Raw genomic sequence first — 14,848 nt, 5'->3', positions numbered from 1 at the left:
TTCCTTGTCTGTAAAGTAATTTCCTTATCTGTACCATTCCCCCTATATGCATATTGGAGGATGAAATGAAATCATATAAAACACCTATGACAGTGCTTGGTGTATTAAAAGCATGATACCTGGTGCTCAAAAATTATAGCTGCTACCTTTCATGTCACCATTAATAAGGGCCCAGCTTTAAATGAGTTTGCTTCTCATCAGCTTCCCTTGAGCTCTCACTCTTAGCAGAATTACTTTGCTTGTTTATGCAATGACTCCCTGACAGAGTATGCATATTTCTTTTCCAGATTTTTTTCTGCTGCATAATAGTTTCCTTTATGTTTCTGCACCTCCTTTGAAACAATGAGTACCTTGAAGGCAGAGTCTGTTTTACTCCTCTTTGTATACTCAGTTATCAAGTATCACAGAAAAAGAGTAAGAAATTATCCAATATATAATTTGATAAATTTAAAAATATTTACATGTTGCAAATAATCTGAAGCAAAACGAAAATAGGAATATATGAAAGAATAACAACTGGCTTTCCAAGGGGTGTCAACCCAGGCAGAGAGAAGCAGCTAATTTAGAAACACTGAATTCTAAACCCCACGGCGGCTGCGCAATTCCATCTGCTTAATCTCGCTCCCAATGCAAGGGTCCTGACAAAACGGCTCTTCAGATTCTGCTTGGAAAGTTCATAAAGAGTTTTTCCATGATTGGGCAGTTTAATTTCTAGAAATTTCTTCCTTATCCTGAACTGAATTCCACCTCCCATCTTATATTTGAAAACACAGAAATCGGCTCACTCTCTTTCTACATGAGAGCCCATCGCGTGTTTCCGCCTCACCGTTTCTCCACCTCGAGCATCCGATTTGGAAAGTATGGTATGTTTTCACTTGTACGTAACCCACTTATCCTTCAGCTTTCTAGAAGAACTAGAAATGGTTGGGTGGGCCTGGCGAATTTTTCTCTTAATCATATGGCACCCACTGAGCGAAAGAACACAGGCAAGCTAAGTATATCTTAGCACAAAAGCAAGAGGAAAAATGACTTCAAATTTGGTATTAGGAAGATGTTTTTCTTGATGACAGATAATTTTGTTTTTCTATTGAAAAAGTAATATCAATTTCAAAAATCATGTATTACCATTGTATTTAGAATTAAAGTAGATTAATAGGTGGGGAAAATATGCCAGGATTTAGAGCAAACTTTCATTTCTTCATCCTCCTGCAGTAAGTATTAATCATGTTTACTGTGCTCTAGGGGTGCACTTTGCCTAAACTGGCCTTACCTAAGAATCACTAGAAAATATATATTTCTTTGTTCTAATAATTAAATTGTTCCAATAGATAACAACTGTTCCTCTCCATTACATTGATCTTAAGCTAAAAACGTAATGGAAATAATATCTGTGATAAGAACAAGATGTGCATTTTGCTTGTGCATAAAGCGAGAGACGACATTCCAGACACTGCTTCCGTAACTCAGCTACAAAGAAGCAGGTGCGCTCTGCTCTGAGGTGGTATCTGTCTGATGGAATGTCTGCTGTGGAAGTTGTTTTTCTATTTTCTTTCAAGGAACATAGCTAACCTTTACTACAAATTTCACAGTTTATAATGACTATGTTTTATACACCAGGTGTTATAAGTAAGTATCTCGCAAAAATTTCTCCATTCTAAATGATTTTAACCTCACCTTTTACCTACTGTATTATGCATGTGATTCCTGGCTTCATGTAAGTACATGCTATGTCTGAGTACTTTATTTAGTCTTTAATATTTATAATACTGTGATTTTTAATATTTATAATACTGTGATTTTACTGAGGGTAGGTATTCCTGGTTCCTGATTACTGAGGGTAGGCATCCCTGGTTTCTGAGGTAAATTCACACAAACAAACTTTACTTCCCTCCAACCATGTAGAAATAGATAGCAAGGATGCCAGTCCAAATGGAAGAAACAGACTACTCACTTTGGGTTTCAATATGCAAAGAAAGAATTCATACTTGCATCATCAGCCTAGTTTTTAAAACTCACCAATAAGAGATTAGTCTCCAGAAATATGTTATCTTACTTTGTTTTTTTCACTTATAATGCAAAACAAACATATAGCTATTTATAAAACAAAACAGACCAGCATACTTTTTATATGTCTTTTCAAATGAAATCTAACTGTTCATATAACTTACGTAAGCATTGGTATACCTTTCACACACTGCAAAAGTGACTCTTAAATCAGACTTTAGTTTTTAAAGTATTAAATGTATTGGTCTAGGAATGACAAAAGCTTAAAGAGCAGCTACTTGAAAAATAGGTGAACTAAATGAAGACTAATAAAATTATAGGTGTGGGGTTTTGATGTATCTTTAAAATATATTTACTATGAAAATCTTTTGGAATAAAAGCCTTCAAGTTCTGTGTAGTCAAATCAGTCAGCTTTGTTCATTAAATATTTAGTTTATTAAAGACTTCTGTACATTCAATCAGTGAAATATTCTATAGATGTCTATCAACTGCTATTAATAGCTTCCTGACAGTTGGTTACATAAATTAATAACCCTAATATGAGTAGAAACAGGGAAAAGTAATTTAAATATCTGAATCAGTTTTATAAGGTCTTAAGAAAGTACATAGGAAAAGAATGACCCTAAATGAAAGAGAAAATTTTTTCTGACTTTGAGGATCTCACATATATTTATATAGTGGGTTTTCCCCAAGTAATATGGTATTTCTGAAAAATTAGGTTATATGTACTTCATATTTCAATACAGTTAATATATACATCATTGATGTTGTTTAGAAACTCCTGGGTCTAAGTTTCATTATCTAGGTGTGAGATTCTAATTTCTGACTCCTTTGGGCCTACAACAAAATATTAATTTAAATTTTTAAAAGTTGGTACATGAGACACACTCCTAAAGCTGTCACTTATAATGCTGTTGTTGGGAAGGAAAAATAAAATCATTAATTCATTCCTTTAACCAGTGTTATGACATGCTACCCTCTGACTCATGAGGTAGAAATGTTAAATTCTGGATTTTGGATTCGTTTCTTTAAAACATAACATTATAAAATTAACTTCTACCCCATGCTATTTTCTGAAGGGAGATAAAAATGATGTTCTAGTTAACATAAATGATATCCTGGAAGAGCATACTTAAAAAATGTCACCAATAGCTGGGATAGATTTGCCCTCAATGTGTACTTCAGGGATATTCTGATAAAGAAGTAGGCTAATATCTCATGTATACTGAGAGCATTGTGCTTGTTGACCATTTTTAATGGTTGTTTTCTAAATGATTTTTCATTATTTTCATATTATGTAAAGAAATATGGTAGTATAAAATAAATTGTCAATTACATTCTCTAAAAAACTGACAGAAATATATTTTATGCTGTTTATTCTATTTAATATTTTTAATTAACTGGATTTTATTTAACTTATTTAATTTACATGGTTGTTATCTTTTATAATAATTTTGTATAAATTTTTATCTTTCTTCAACTTAACTAACAAAAGGGCAATAGTTATCTCCTTATAATATCACTCCGATGTATTTTCTCAAATGCACTGATTGCACATGTGACAACACCTGTACATAACGTTTGCAGCTGCATCGACCTGCACACGTCACAGATCCCATTCTCAGGAGCCGAACAACATGCCACAGCAAACATTCAATGCATGTAACAAAAGCCAGGAAATAGCATAGTTTGTTTATATAAAATAAAGTAAGAAAACTCAGCATCTACTTTTTGTGCTGATTATTTACCTGTGGTCCTAAGGGCACCATTCCTCTGGGAGGAGTCATTCTCTGCATTGGCCCACCCATGTTTGGATGTCCTAAGATAAAAGTATAAAGGTGTTAGCTATGTAATGAGCTAGTAACCCAGCGGCTACTCTTCTCCCTGCTTGGTGTTTAATTATTCTGTTTCTTATGTCATCACTGCCATTATGTTGTCACCATCATGCATAAGTAAGAGTTAGCTAAAATATAAATCACTTGGTCATGCTATAATTTGGTATACTAATTGGTATACCAAATTGGTATAATTGGTATAATTATACCAAAAATGCAATTGGTATAATTATGGAAGATCTATTCAAGTAAAAATTTCCCTTAAAAGTAAAGGATTCCCTTTTCGATTATGCACATCTATTTCACTTTTACATTAAAATAGTCACCTTGTTGTCGAGTTGGGTCCATTCCACTGGGAAGCAAAGGCTGACTTCCTGGGACGCCTCCAAGTGCCTGGTGTATTTAGTCAAACAAAATAAAAACCAATATTGTAAATACTTATGAAATAAGTGCTTTAACAATTCTCTTTTAAAACTCCTATAATTACAGAATGCATTTGAGTATTTTATAGAATTTGATTTATAATTTTTATAGGTATATATACTTAGCCTAAGTTCTTAGTTCTAAAATTATTCTGTTTTGTACAATTTTTTGGCAGACGAAATAAGTATTTTGGGGGAACAAATATCTAGGCAAAAAATTGTCCTACATCTTTTTAATAAGTATAATGTCTTTGCTCCAAATTAATTTACTAACAGTACTGAGATAAGTAATTTTGCTTCTTAAATACAAGCTCTGTTTCTACAGATTATTTTACTCATTTGGGATTTCAAGACCAGCATTACTAAAATGCCAAGGGACCAATCAATATTTTTTTGTAGTCACATTTTCCATAAGAAACTATTCAGAAAAAATAATACTCCAATCAAGTTCAAACAAGTTGGTTGTCTCAAAACTAACCAGAACTGAAAAAGATGGAGATTAACAGCCTATTTGTGCGGGGGGCGGTACTGGGTACATAGCGAGCTGCACGTTTCTGCAGTTGTCTGAGCAGCTCTTGCAACCCACTGATGCTATGAATTATCTATGTGGGCAAACATTTATAAAGACTCATTTATTTAACTTAAAGTAGGATAAATCTTGTCCAATTAGTGAAAATTTTCAAGTATTTCATAAGAAATTTAAAGAATGTATCTATCGGGATCAGAACAATTTACTTAACAATCACTTGGTGCAGTAGAGGGCTGCCATTTCTCAAACCATTTTTTACAATTATTTGAATTGGGTTTTTTTTGCTTACAAGCACACCCAATACATATTTATTGAATTCCTACTTACCTTTCCAGCCTCATTTCTTGCCATTGCCACATGACATTCTAATTTCTAGCCATATAAAATTTCTTTCAGTTTTTTCAATTGATGCATTCAATCAACTATAATGTCTAATTGCCAACCATTAAATACAAAACAAAATAAAAACTATAAACTAAACTATCTCTCCTTTCAAAGAGCTCACAGAGACTTAAGTGGCTATTGCTGACACTGCCTAATAAAATTCTTTCCTACCAACATAGCCTGGGGTAAGTTTTCCTTCTATTTGCTTTAAAACATGTATAAGTTTTTTAAAGCTCAAACTTACAGAAAAATTGTACAAACACTACAAAGAATCCCCATATGCCCTGACACAGACTGCCCATCAGACGACATTTCGCCACAGTTGCTCTGTCACCCTTTCTTCCTCTCTCTGTGTGGACTTTTATCCTAACTCTTTTTCAGAACCGCTTGAGAGCCAGTTGCAGGCATGATGCCTCCATTACCCCTAAGTACTGCACAATGCAGGTCCCTAAACAAGGATGTTCTCCTACGTAACCACGACACAACTGCTCAAGACAGGAAATCAATAGCAGTGCGACACAGTCATCCAAGCCAGAGACCTCATTTACATTTTGCAATTTCTCTCAAAAATGTTCCTTTTTTCTTTCTGGGACCAGAACCTCAATAAACACATGTTGCATTTCATTGTCATGTTTCTTCATGCTCTTCCAAGCAGTAACAATTCCTTAGCTTTTCCCCATCATGTCCTCAGCAGTTTTAAAGAGAATGAATGTTGAAATCTACAGGGTGACCTGATGTCTCTTTGTGCCTACACTAAGGTAAAATTTCCTTATCAGGAAACCACAGAACTGGTGCTATGCTCTCCTCCGTGATTATATTAGAGGACACTTGATATTGACTCATTCCACTCTTGGTGATCTTGACTTTTATCATCTATTGTGTTGGTGTCTGACAGGTCTCTATACCATAAGGTCATTATGTTTCCCCTTTATAAATGATTATTTTTAGTATTACAGCTATTCTAAGATTGTCAATACCCACTCCTCATCATTCATTTATCAACCCACCACCCTTAGCATCCACTGACAACTCCTAAGCACTATGATAGTTGCCAGATGGATTCGTTCTAGGTTTGTAAGTTGGCATTCCAACCGTAAAGAGGAGCTTGCCTTTTTTTGCTTATTTATTTATTATAGACTTATGGATTCCTAGCATATTTAATGGGTTATAATCTATTATTATCATTTACTTTAATATTCACAAAGGTCCATCATATTTTGAGCATTTCTTTATAAGCAAAAGATGTTCCAGGTTCATCTCATAATTTTTCTGGCCTAGCTCTGGAATTGATCTTTTCTCCATTTTGTTCTGATTCCTTCTAGAGAATAACAGTGTGTAAGCAACAAGATTTGGGTTCTCAAGAGTGTGCATTACTAGTTGGGTGCATTGCTTTTAGACCATCCAGGTAGACTCTGAGCTCGAAAATCTATATATGTATGTGTATATGCACACATATCTACATCCATGACTAATATCCTCCCTCTCTCTCTGTGCGATATCTACATGAGCCAAAGTTTATACTCTCCAACATTGATTCAACACCTCCAGTCCCAATCTAAAACCTTAGAATTATTTTCAGGCTTCTTCTTATCCTTTTTTCTATTTTCTCTGACAATGAGAAACCAGCTTTAATTATCTTCAATAGTTTTTACCTATTTGCTTAATCGATGTGATTATTTGTTCAATATAATCTATCTCCCAACCAACAATGACCATTTGTTCTTTCTGCCCCCTCTGTGTGACTCCTCCCTGTGCCCCTGAATGTTTCAGCATGCAGGGAAGGAAAGATCCTAGACCCCACTGTCACAGAACCTAAATATGATCATGGCTTGTTTTCTTCTCTGTATCTCCAACAGCCTATAAGCTCTGAGTGTGGACCTATCTGTGTCTCTTCACTCAGACTAATCAAATTTATTGAAGGAATAGAAGGAATAGCATTTAGATGGGCAATTTTAGGAATCATCAGTGATGAATTCATAAGAATGGACTAGACTTCAAAGAGTGGAGAGAAAAAAAGATCAAATATATAATTATTTAGAAATACCTAGAAGAGGTAGGAAGGGATCTGAAAGTGAATAGGTGTGAAATTAAGAGGGGAACTAAGACCGACATTTCAGAAAGCACAAGGAGAGTTTCAAAAAGGAAGAAGTGGTCAACTCCGTCAAAAGTTATAATGATTCGAAACAAGTCAGACAGAAAAAGTCAAGAGCCATATGATTTCACTTATATGTGGTATATAAAACTGAAAGCAACAAATGATCAAATAAGAAAAACAAAACCTAAAAACGCATAGACACAGACAATGGTATGGTGGTTACCAGAAGGAAGGGGACTAGGGGCGGGAATGAAAGGTAAAAGGGGTCAAATATATCATGATGGAAGAAGATTCCACTTTGGGTGATAAACACACAATGTAATATGCAGATGTCACCCCAATAAACAATTTAAAAAGATATCCTTAGATAAAAGAAAAGTGAAATAGGAGGAAGACTGAAAATATATGATCAATCGATACTATCTTCAATTGTGAGTTTGAAGTTCTTGCTTTTTAAAGTCTCCAAGTGGCTAGAATTTTATACTCTGGACTTAGATTCTGAATTTCTAAGTCTCACTGGAGATATCATGTGTTATCACTGGAAACCATTTTCTTCAAAATTTTACTTTTTGTTGTTAATCTTGGCATATCAGAACAATTGACAAGTCTTTCCCTGTTTCTAGTCATCATTTAAAAATATATCACAATCCTACAGAACTCTTGATCAATGTCGAGATTTATATAAATTTAACTGTTTAGGCCCCAGAGTTTGTCTTTTAGAATAAGCCAAATCTCTAACTTTTAAAACACTTTGACAAGTTCTGGGATGACCAACAAGGGCATCAACAAGGTCATAATGACTGCATTCTTTATACCTTTAATATTGGGGAAAAAGAAATATATATATCATATCTTGTCATTATTTTCATATTTTTAACAGGTTAAATGTACTTTATTCAGACTTGTTTAATAAAAAACTTTGGCATACATTCCTCATTCCATAAAAGATTACTCTGAGAGAGAAAATAACACTCATGATGAGGGTGCTTAATAATAATAAGCATAATATTAACAATAATATACACTTGTGAAACAGTATATTTGTGCCATGAATTGTGCTAAGCTCTTTGTATTTGTTATTTCACTCAATGCTTACAATAGTACCATGAAGCTATCATTGATTCTTTTTGGTTATGAGAAACTGAGGTTTAATGCATAAGTAATTTGTTCATTTGTCCATAGTTATACATTGGTAAGTTGCAAAGCCAGGGCTTCAGATCAGATCAGTATATGCCAAAAGTTCTAAAAGACAAGTTTTAAATTCTGGAATTTAAAGTGAATGAAATAACACAAAATTTTAATAAAACAAAAATAATTAAATGAAGGAATTTCTTGCTTCATGAAGACTTATTTCTTTTAAAAGGATATGAAACCAATGCTAAATCCATGTAGGAACTTAAGATTCTGGTGAATATACACCAGATTATTTCCTTGAATGCCACTATATAGTGTACTCATAGAGACTAAATGCTCACTAATAATGAAAAAATTTATTAATTTTTCAATGCTTTCATGATATAATTCAGGTAACAATTCTGATCTACCCAGAATTTTAACGGGCCTCCTCAATGTGAAATGAAGTAGGATAATATAATAAAGGAAAGTTAGAACTAGAAGGGACTTTGGAAATACCTGCATCCACTCTCACTGTACTGGTAAAAACATCAAGGCCCAGAAAGGGTGAGTGCTGCGCTCCAAGTCACGCACTGCTGGGCACTGCTGGCCTTGGACCTAAGGTACTTAACACAATTAAGGTCCTTTTGACAACATCACTGTCTTTTTTTCTATAAAAAGGCAGTAAAAATAGAAAAGATATTAAAACACAGAAATGTTACATTCAGCGTAGGAAGAAATCCATCTCCAAAGCACAACTCACCATTTGATACATAGTTAATTTTCCTTTTTTCTAAAGCTCAACCACTATAACTGCACCCGTACTGTAGCCCTGTAGCACATGTGGCTATTTAAGTTCATTAAAATTAATAAACTTAAAATTTTTGTTCCTCAGTCCCTCTAACCAAGTTTAAGGTGCTCAAAGTACAATACTAAAGCTGCCTCACACGACAGTGCCGACAGGGAGTATTTCCATCCCCCGGGAAAGCGGTGTTGGGCAGTGCTGAGTCAGAATGCCAGGCCAGTGTAGTGGTGCAGCACCACATCTAGAATGGTGCCTGGCACACAGCAGACCTCAGCAGGTATTTGTTGACTGACTGAATATTTCTAAAGGAAACTTTGTACAGCTCTATGAAATGTCTACTCACATATATACAGTACATTTTTTGTATTGGCTTATTTCCAAACAGGGTATATTTGTGACAAAACAGCTTTAAAATAGTTAGATACGTTTTGGTGAAGGCAGTAAACACTGTACCTAAAAGCTCTGTATAACTATAACTTAAACTGAGTAAGACCGCATAGCATTCACTATGTAAACTTTTATTAGTTTGGGAAGGAGAATGAATTTTTTTTGTTAGATATTGAATTTGTTAATTTACTTTGTCCTACAATGGTAGAAAATATTTGGAAATATATATATACCAGGATATACATATAATTCAAATTCATAAAGATATAATAATTTTAATTGTTTCATTAGATTTCACATAGTAATTTAAATACATTGATAGTGTAATTATCACTAAGAAACAAGAAAATAAGGAGGTCCCAAATGATAGAAAGGAATATTTTTGACTGGCAATGAAAGCTACTTTATGTTTTCATCATAAACCACTAACTTATATTAAATACATGCAACACATTTAATTTTTAAAGTTAGATATTTGTTATAGTTATCCTTCTTACAATTTTAGCTATAAGACTCCTACTATTTACTCAATGTAGAACATATTTCTCTTTATGCAGCTGAAGTTCTTCTGTTTTCATACTGGTATCATTAATTAACATCAAATTCTACATGCAAAAAATTTTCCATAGTCAGAAAATTATTGGTAAAGGATATGCTAGATATCATTCATCTTTATAAGAGAACATGAGAAAAAGAGTAAGTATGTAGTTTGTTTACAATATCTTGGTTGTATGGGGATATTGTAAGTTCATTGAAGTACATAAATAAATGTCCTGACAGCTTTTTTTTTTCCTGCTCAAACGCTGATTTGTTCCCTATCATTTGTTCCCTACATGAAACAGTATGTGAACAAAGTAATGAAGTGGAGTCTTTTTAAGACTGGCCTATCCTCAGCATCCATTACATTTTTCCTTTTATTGTATAAAACTATAATACACTCAATATCAATAAAGGATAATCTTATATTGAATAACCAGAACTAATATCATTTTTTCTGATCACAAATTATTACCTGCTCAATGCAAACTTTAAAAATACAGACATGTAAAAACTCCCTCATAATCCTATCACCTAGAAATAAAGGATGTGATCTTTACAGTCTTTGTGACAAAGGTACGCATACGGAGGGGGGCACATGAGTGTGTACAGCGATACAGCAAAGGTGATGTACTACACACAGCTTGTGCCTTCTTTTTCACATTGGATACTAGATAATTAACGTTTTATCATATCTATAAATTTAATTGTAGAGCATGCCTTTTAATATAATAGCTGCATACTATTTCACCATTTTGCTATAGCGTAATTACCTTAACCACTTATCTACTATTGGGCAAATATCTTTGAGAGTTCCAATAAAATAGCTTGATGTACCGTGCTTTTAGAATACCCAAATCAGTTTTAGAATATAAAGTGGTCAATGGCATTAACTACGTGTTACTTCAATTCACATAACTGTTGACAGATTTTCAGGAATGGTCAGAAATAGAGTATAAATTCTCAAAATTCTATAGGATTGATGAATCAATAGTTTATTCTTGGTTTCACTCATTAACAGTCTGTATTTCTGGCTTCTGGGGTTTTCCTCATCAGAGTGTTGAATGAACATTGTGCATTTTTCTGATTAGACATTTTATCTGTGAGAAGGATAAAGACCTGCTCTACTCGGGTTATGGATACTTCAACAGCAACAGCCTATTCTGATAGCTGAACCAATTCCAGTATAAAATTGTATAGACAAAAATGTTTTTTTGGACTTAATGTCTGTTTCATATGTTTTTTCATACATACTTATTCTTTGCCAAATTGTATAATTTTGTAATTTGACTTTCCTTTAATCATTTTAGAGACTATTACTCCTTCATATACTTTTTCATATAATAGTGATATTACACCACATTCCAAATACAGCATAAAGGTAAAATATAAATATGCTGTATTTATAGAATATAAATATTCTATATTTAGATTTAAATATTCTATATTTAGAATATAGAAACAGCATAAATATAAACTACTGTAAATTTAGTCCAGAACGATAAAAATCATCTCAGGAGAACTTATATTAAAATCTATAGCCTAATCACCAGTAATCATAAATTCTGAAGGATCTGTTTATTAAAAGAATGTCTATTTACATATTTAAAATGATTAGTCAACACAATTGAAGATGTTAATATTTCACTTTATATTTTCTTAGATGTAATCTAATGATAAAACCAAATTTCATTAGTTTATGACTACTATAAATAAAGATGAAATAAAAAACATTTAATATATTTGTATTTTTATGTTCATCATTTGAGTTAATCACCAAAAACAGTTTTGCCAACTCTACTTTGATGACTACGTAATGAAACTGAAGCACTGTGTTGTTGCTTTAAAGGGTTATGCTCCTAAATGTTCAACATTTTCTAAAACTGTATGTTTACAGAATTAATTTGCTTAGAAAATTATTCTTAAAAATAGTATAAATGTAAATAATTATAATTTGAAAGTTAGATGGTTGAACTAATGAAGTTTATATATCTGTTGTGGGTGTGGGGGGGCAATAAAAGAGCCATTCACAGAAAAGTACAGTTGTTTTAAAATACTTTTAGGTAAAGACTGTTTAAAATTCTGGAGGAGAAAGAACCTGTATTATAATTCTTTATTACATTTAACTTTTTAATTGCCTCTTTTGCAAACACACATGAATTATAAACTTGTTCTTAAAAAAAAATCTAGATTCACAAGTCCACATCCCCACGCCTCTTCCTAAAAGTGCTTCCCTTTTCAGTCTGTATGGTTTGGAGCCTCTTGCGGTGTCTTACACATAACAGGCATTTCAACACCAAATGGGTATGACTCCAATAATTCTGTCAGATTTTCATCATTGATATGGAATACACAAAGTCAAAAAAATTCTCACAATACACTTGCGCAAGAAATTCACATTTCTTTAATTCAGATTTTCAGGAACCTCTTAGGTGTATGTAACATACAAAGTTATGAATGGGATGTCTGAAATACCATGAATATCTTAATAAAACATGCAACTTTTTGTCCTTTGAAAAGAAATTTAAAAGAGTCAGACACCTGTATAAGTACATCCGACTGTCAACATACAGAGGCTCACTCACAGAGAAAATCCCGTACATTTGAACACTTGGCATCTGCGCACTTCCCTTGCCTACTTCATGCCCTGTTCCCATGGCCCTATGTTCCAAATGCAGATTCAGTCTGAAGGAGAACACTCCTCCAGCTGCGAGTGTGGGGACTTCCGGCACTGCTTCCTGCTTCAAACTGTCCCCTGGGGGTGAGTGTGGGTGCTGGCACCCTTATTGTGCGCTACAAACAGACAACACCAGCAAAATGGGACATTTCAAGAACACTGAATAATTTCAGTAAGAGTTGAGAGAGAAGAAACAGAGTCTGTTGCTATAAAATGTGTTAGGAAGTGCAACTTTCTTCTATTTTTGGTCAGGAAAAAAGCGGAAATAGAGATTAAGAATGAAAAAGAATTTATTGTGATAATAGGTTTACTTTGAATCTGGGAAAATGCTGAGGTATACAAATAGCAGATTTAGAGAAAGTGACAAAACAATTATCTTAACACAGTTATTCCATACAGTTAAGCATTTAATTTCTTTTTGTGTTATCTGTATCCTAAAATTAAACTATAAACTCCTTGCAAGTAAAAATTGTGCTTTATTCGCTTTAACAAATAAATATTTATGGTGTTGATAAAAAAAACTATTCAAGGACAAATGTTTAGAAAATCTCAGAGCTCTTGTAAATAAAAAAGTTAAGAGACTTATTGTTAATTGTTTATTAATAGCTCTAACCCTTCTAAAAGCAGCTAATTTTATGTCTGGTAGGTCAATATAATTGGACAGAACTTGTGTAAATGTTACAGCCATGATATTGAAAATATATTAAAAAATAAACCAAAGTATGTTCATAGAAAATTTTGTTGCCATCTTTTAAATGAGAATATAATCAGCATTTATGAAAACTGTACATATTTAAAAATTAGGTTCAAAGTACATGGTAGATTCTGAGGTTCAAGAAACCTTATTTCTGAAAAGATCTATATAGTACATATTTTAGGGTTGCCAGACATGTACAGTCTTTATCATGACTACTCTACCTTCCTTTGCAGTATAAAAGAAGCCATAGAAAACACATAAATGAATTAAGTGTGGCTGTGTTCCAATAAAACTTTATTTATAAAAACAGTCATCCAGCCTATGGACTGTAGACTATATACTATTAGAAGTAGCATTAAATGGGATAGAGAACGGATAACTTAATATCGTTATAGGTAAAAAGTATTTGTGACATTTTCCAGATCTTTATTGATTCTCAAAACAAACAAACAAACAACAAACAAAAAACTTAAGTAGCACATAAATCTTACCTGGTTAGGTATCCTCAGTGGGGGCCTTGGACCTCCAGGGTACCGAGGTGACATAAAAGGCTATTAAAATAAAACAAACAAATAAACCAAACCAAACCAAAAGAAAAAAAAAACAGCACAATGTAAAATACAGATCTGAAAATAAACTGCTTAAAAATTTGTAGAACTATACAAAACATAAATCAATTTACTTCCATATGTGATTTTCAGCAGAATAAATGCTTTTAAGAAAAATTACCACTGTTTTTTATTTTTTGTAGAATATCTGCAAAACTTTCCAAGGAAATTGTAAAAATACCAAAAATGACTAAAGTAACTAAAATTTTTAAAATGTGAATTATTATTAAGATAATGATATCTAATTGGCAAAACGAATTAAGAAATGGAGGCAACTGAATCTCAGTAAAGATTTCCGGAAAAGGCTTATTGGCTACCTCATTATACAAATTGGGTTCTAGGTATACACTTTTGACTGAATTATCCAGTTTGGTTATCAATTTCCTTAAATAATTTTAAAGTTGCCAAATTTCTTCAGCTTTTCTTTTGTAGCTCTGTTTAAAATGGTAAAGATATTTCTTTTCCAAGAGTTAGTGTGGTTAAAGAGCTTTGGCTTTACTTAATCAAGGGTTAGTTGTGATTCAAAATTGATGATAAACATTAAAGTAGAAATTTCATCATATATTTTGAGCCTAGCAGGTTATGAAGTGAGTATTTTTAACAAAAAGTGGTCTTGTATTAAAATTCTATTACATTTATTTTGTTAGATGAATCAGAACTTGCTGAGATATGTTGACTGTCAGCCCAAGAGCTGTCTGAAAAACATCCTAAAATTATCCTTTTGGTGACTATTCAATGTTGAGTAGAAGGAGAAT

At 32.9% G+C, this 14,848-nt stretch overlaps 1 protein-coding gene across 10 annotated transcripts in view; it reads right to left on the bottom strand.

Moving 5' to 3' along the window:
• Positions 1 to 14,848, bottom strand: part of SSBP2 (single stranded DNA binding protein 2) — a 249,913-nt gene that overhangs the window by 48,368 nt on the left and 186,697 nt on the right. For 6 of the 10 annotated variants that reach the window (XM_045197921.3, XM_045197919.3, XM_024563573.4 and 3 more), the window contains 3 exons: positions 13,977 to 14,036; positions 4,166 to 4,232; positions 3,753 to 3,823 (listed from right to left, as the gene is read on the bottom strand). In XM_045197921.3, the coding sequence (XP_045053856.1) occupies positions 3,753 to 3,823; positions 4,166 to 4,232; positions 13,977 to 14,036 (198 nt within the window). The remainder of the gene's footprint in view (positions 1 to 3,752; positions 3,824 to 4,165; positions 4,233 to 13,976; positions 14,037 to 14,848) is intronic. The other 4 variants (XM_071219490.1, XM_024563571.4, XM_071219491.1 and 1 more) reach the window with 1 other exon arrangement.

Source organism: Desmodus rotundus, chromosome 1 (genome assembly GCF_022682495.2).
Source record: "Desmodus rotundus isolate HL8 chromosome 1, HLdesRot8A.1, whole genome shotgun sequence".
Taxonomy (NCBI): domain Eukaryota; kingdom Metazoa; phylum Chordata; class Mammalia; order Chiroptera; family Phyllostomidae; genus Desmodus; species Desmodus rotundus.
Note: the sequence above shows the minus strand (reverse complement) of the source record. Positions and strands in the feature narration are given on the sequence as shown.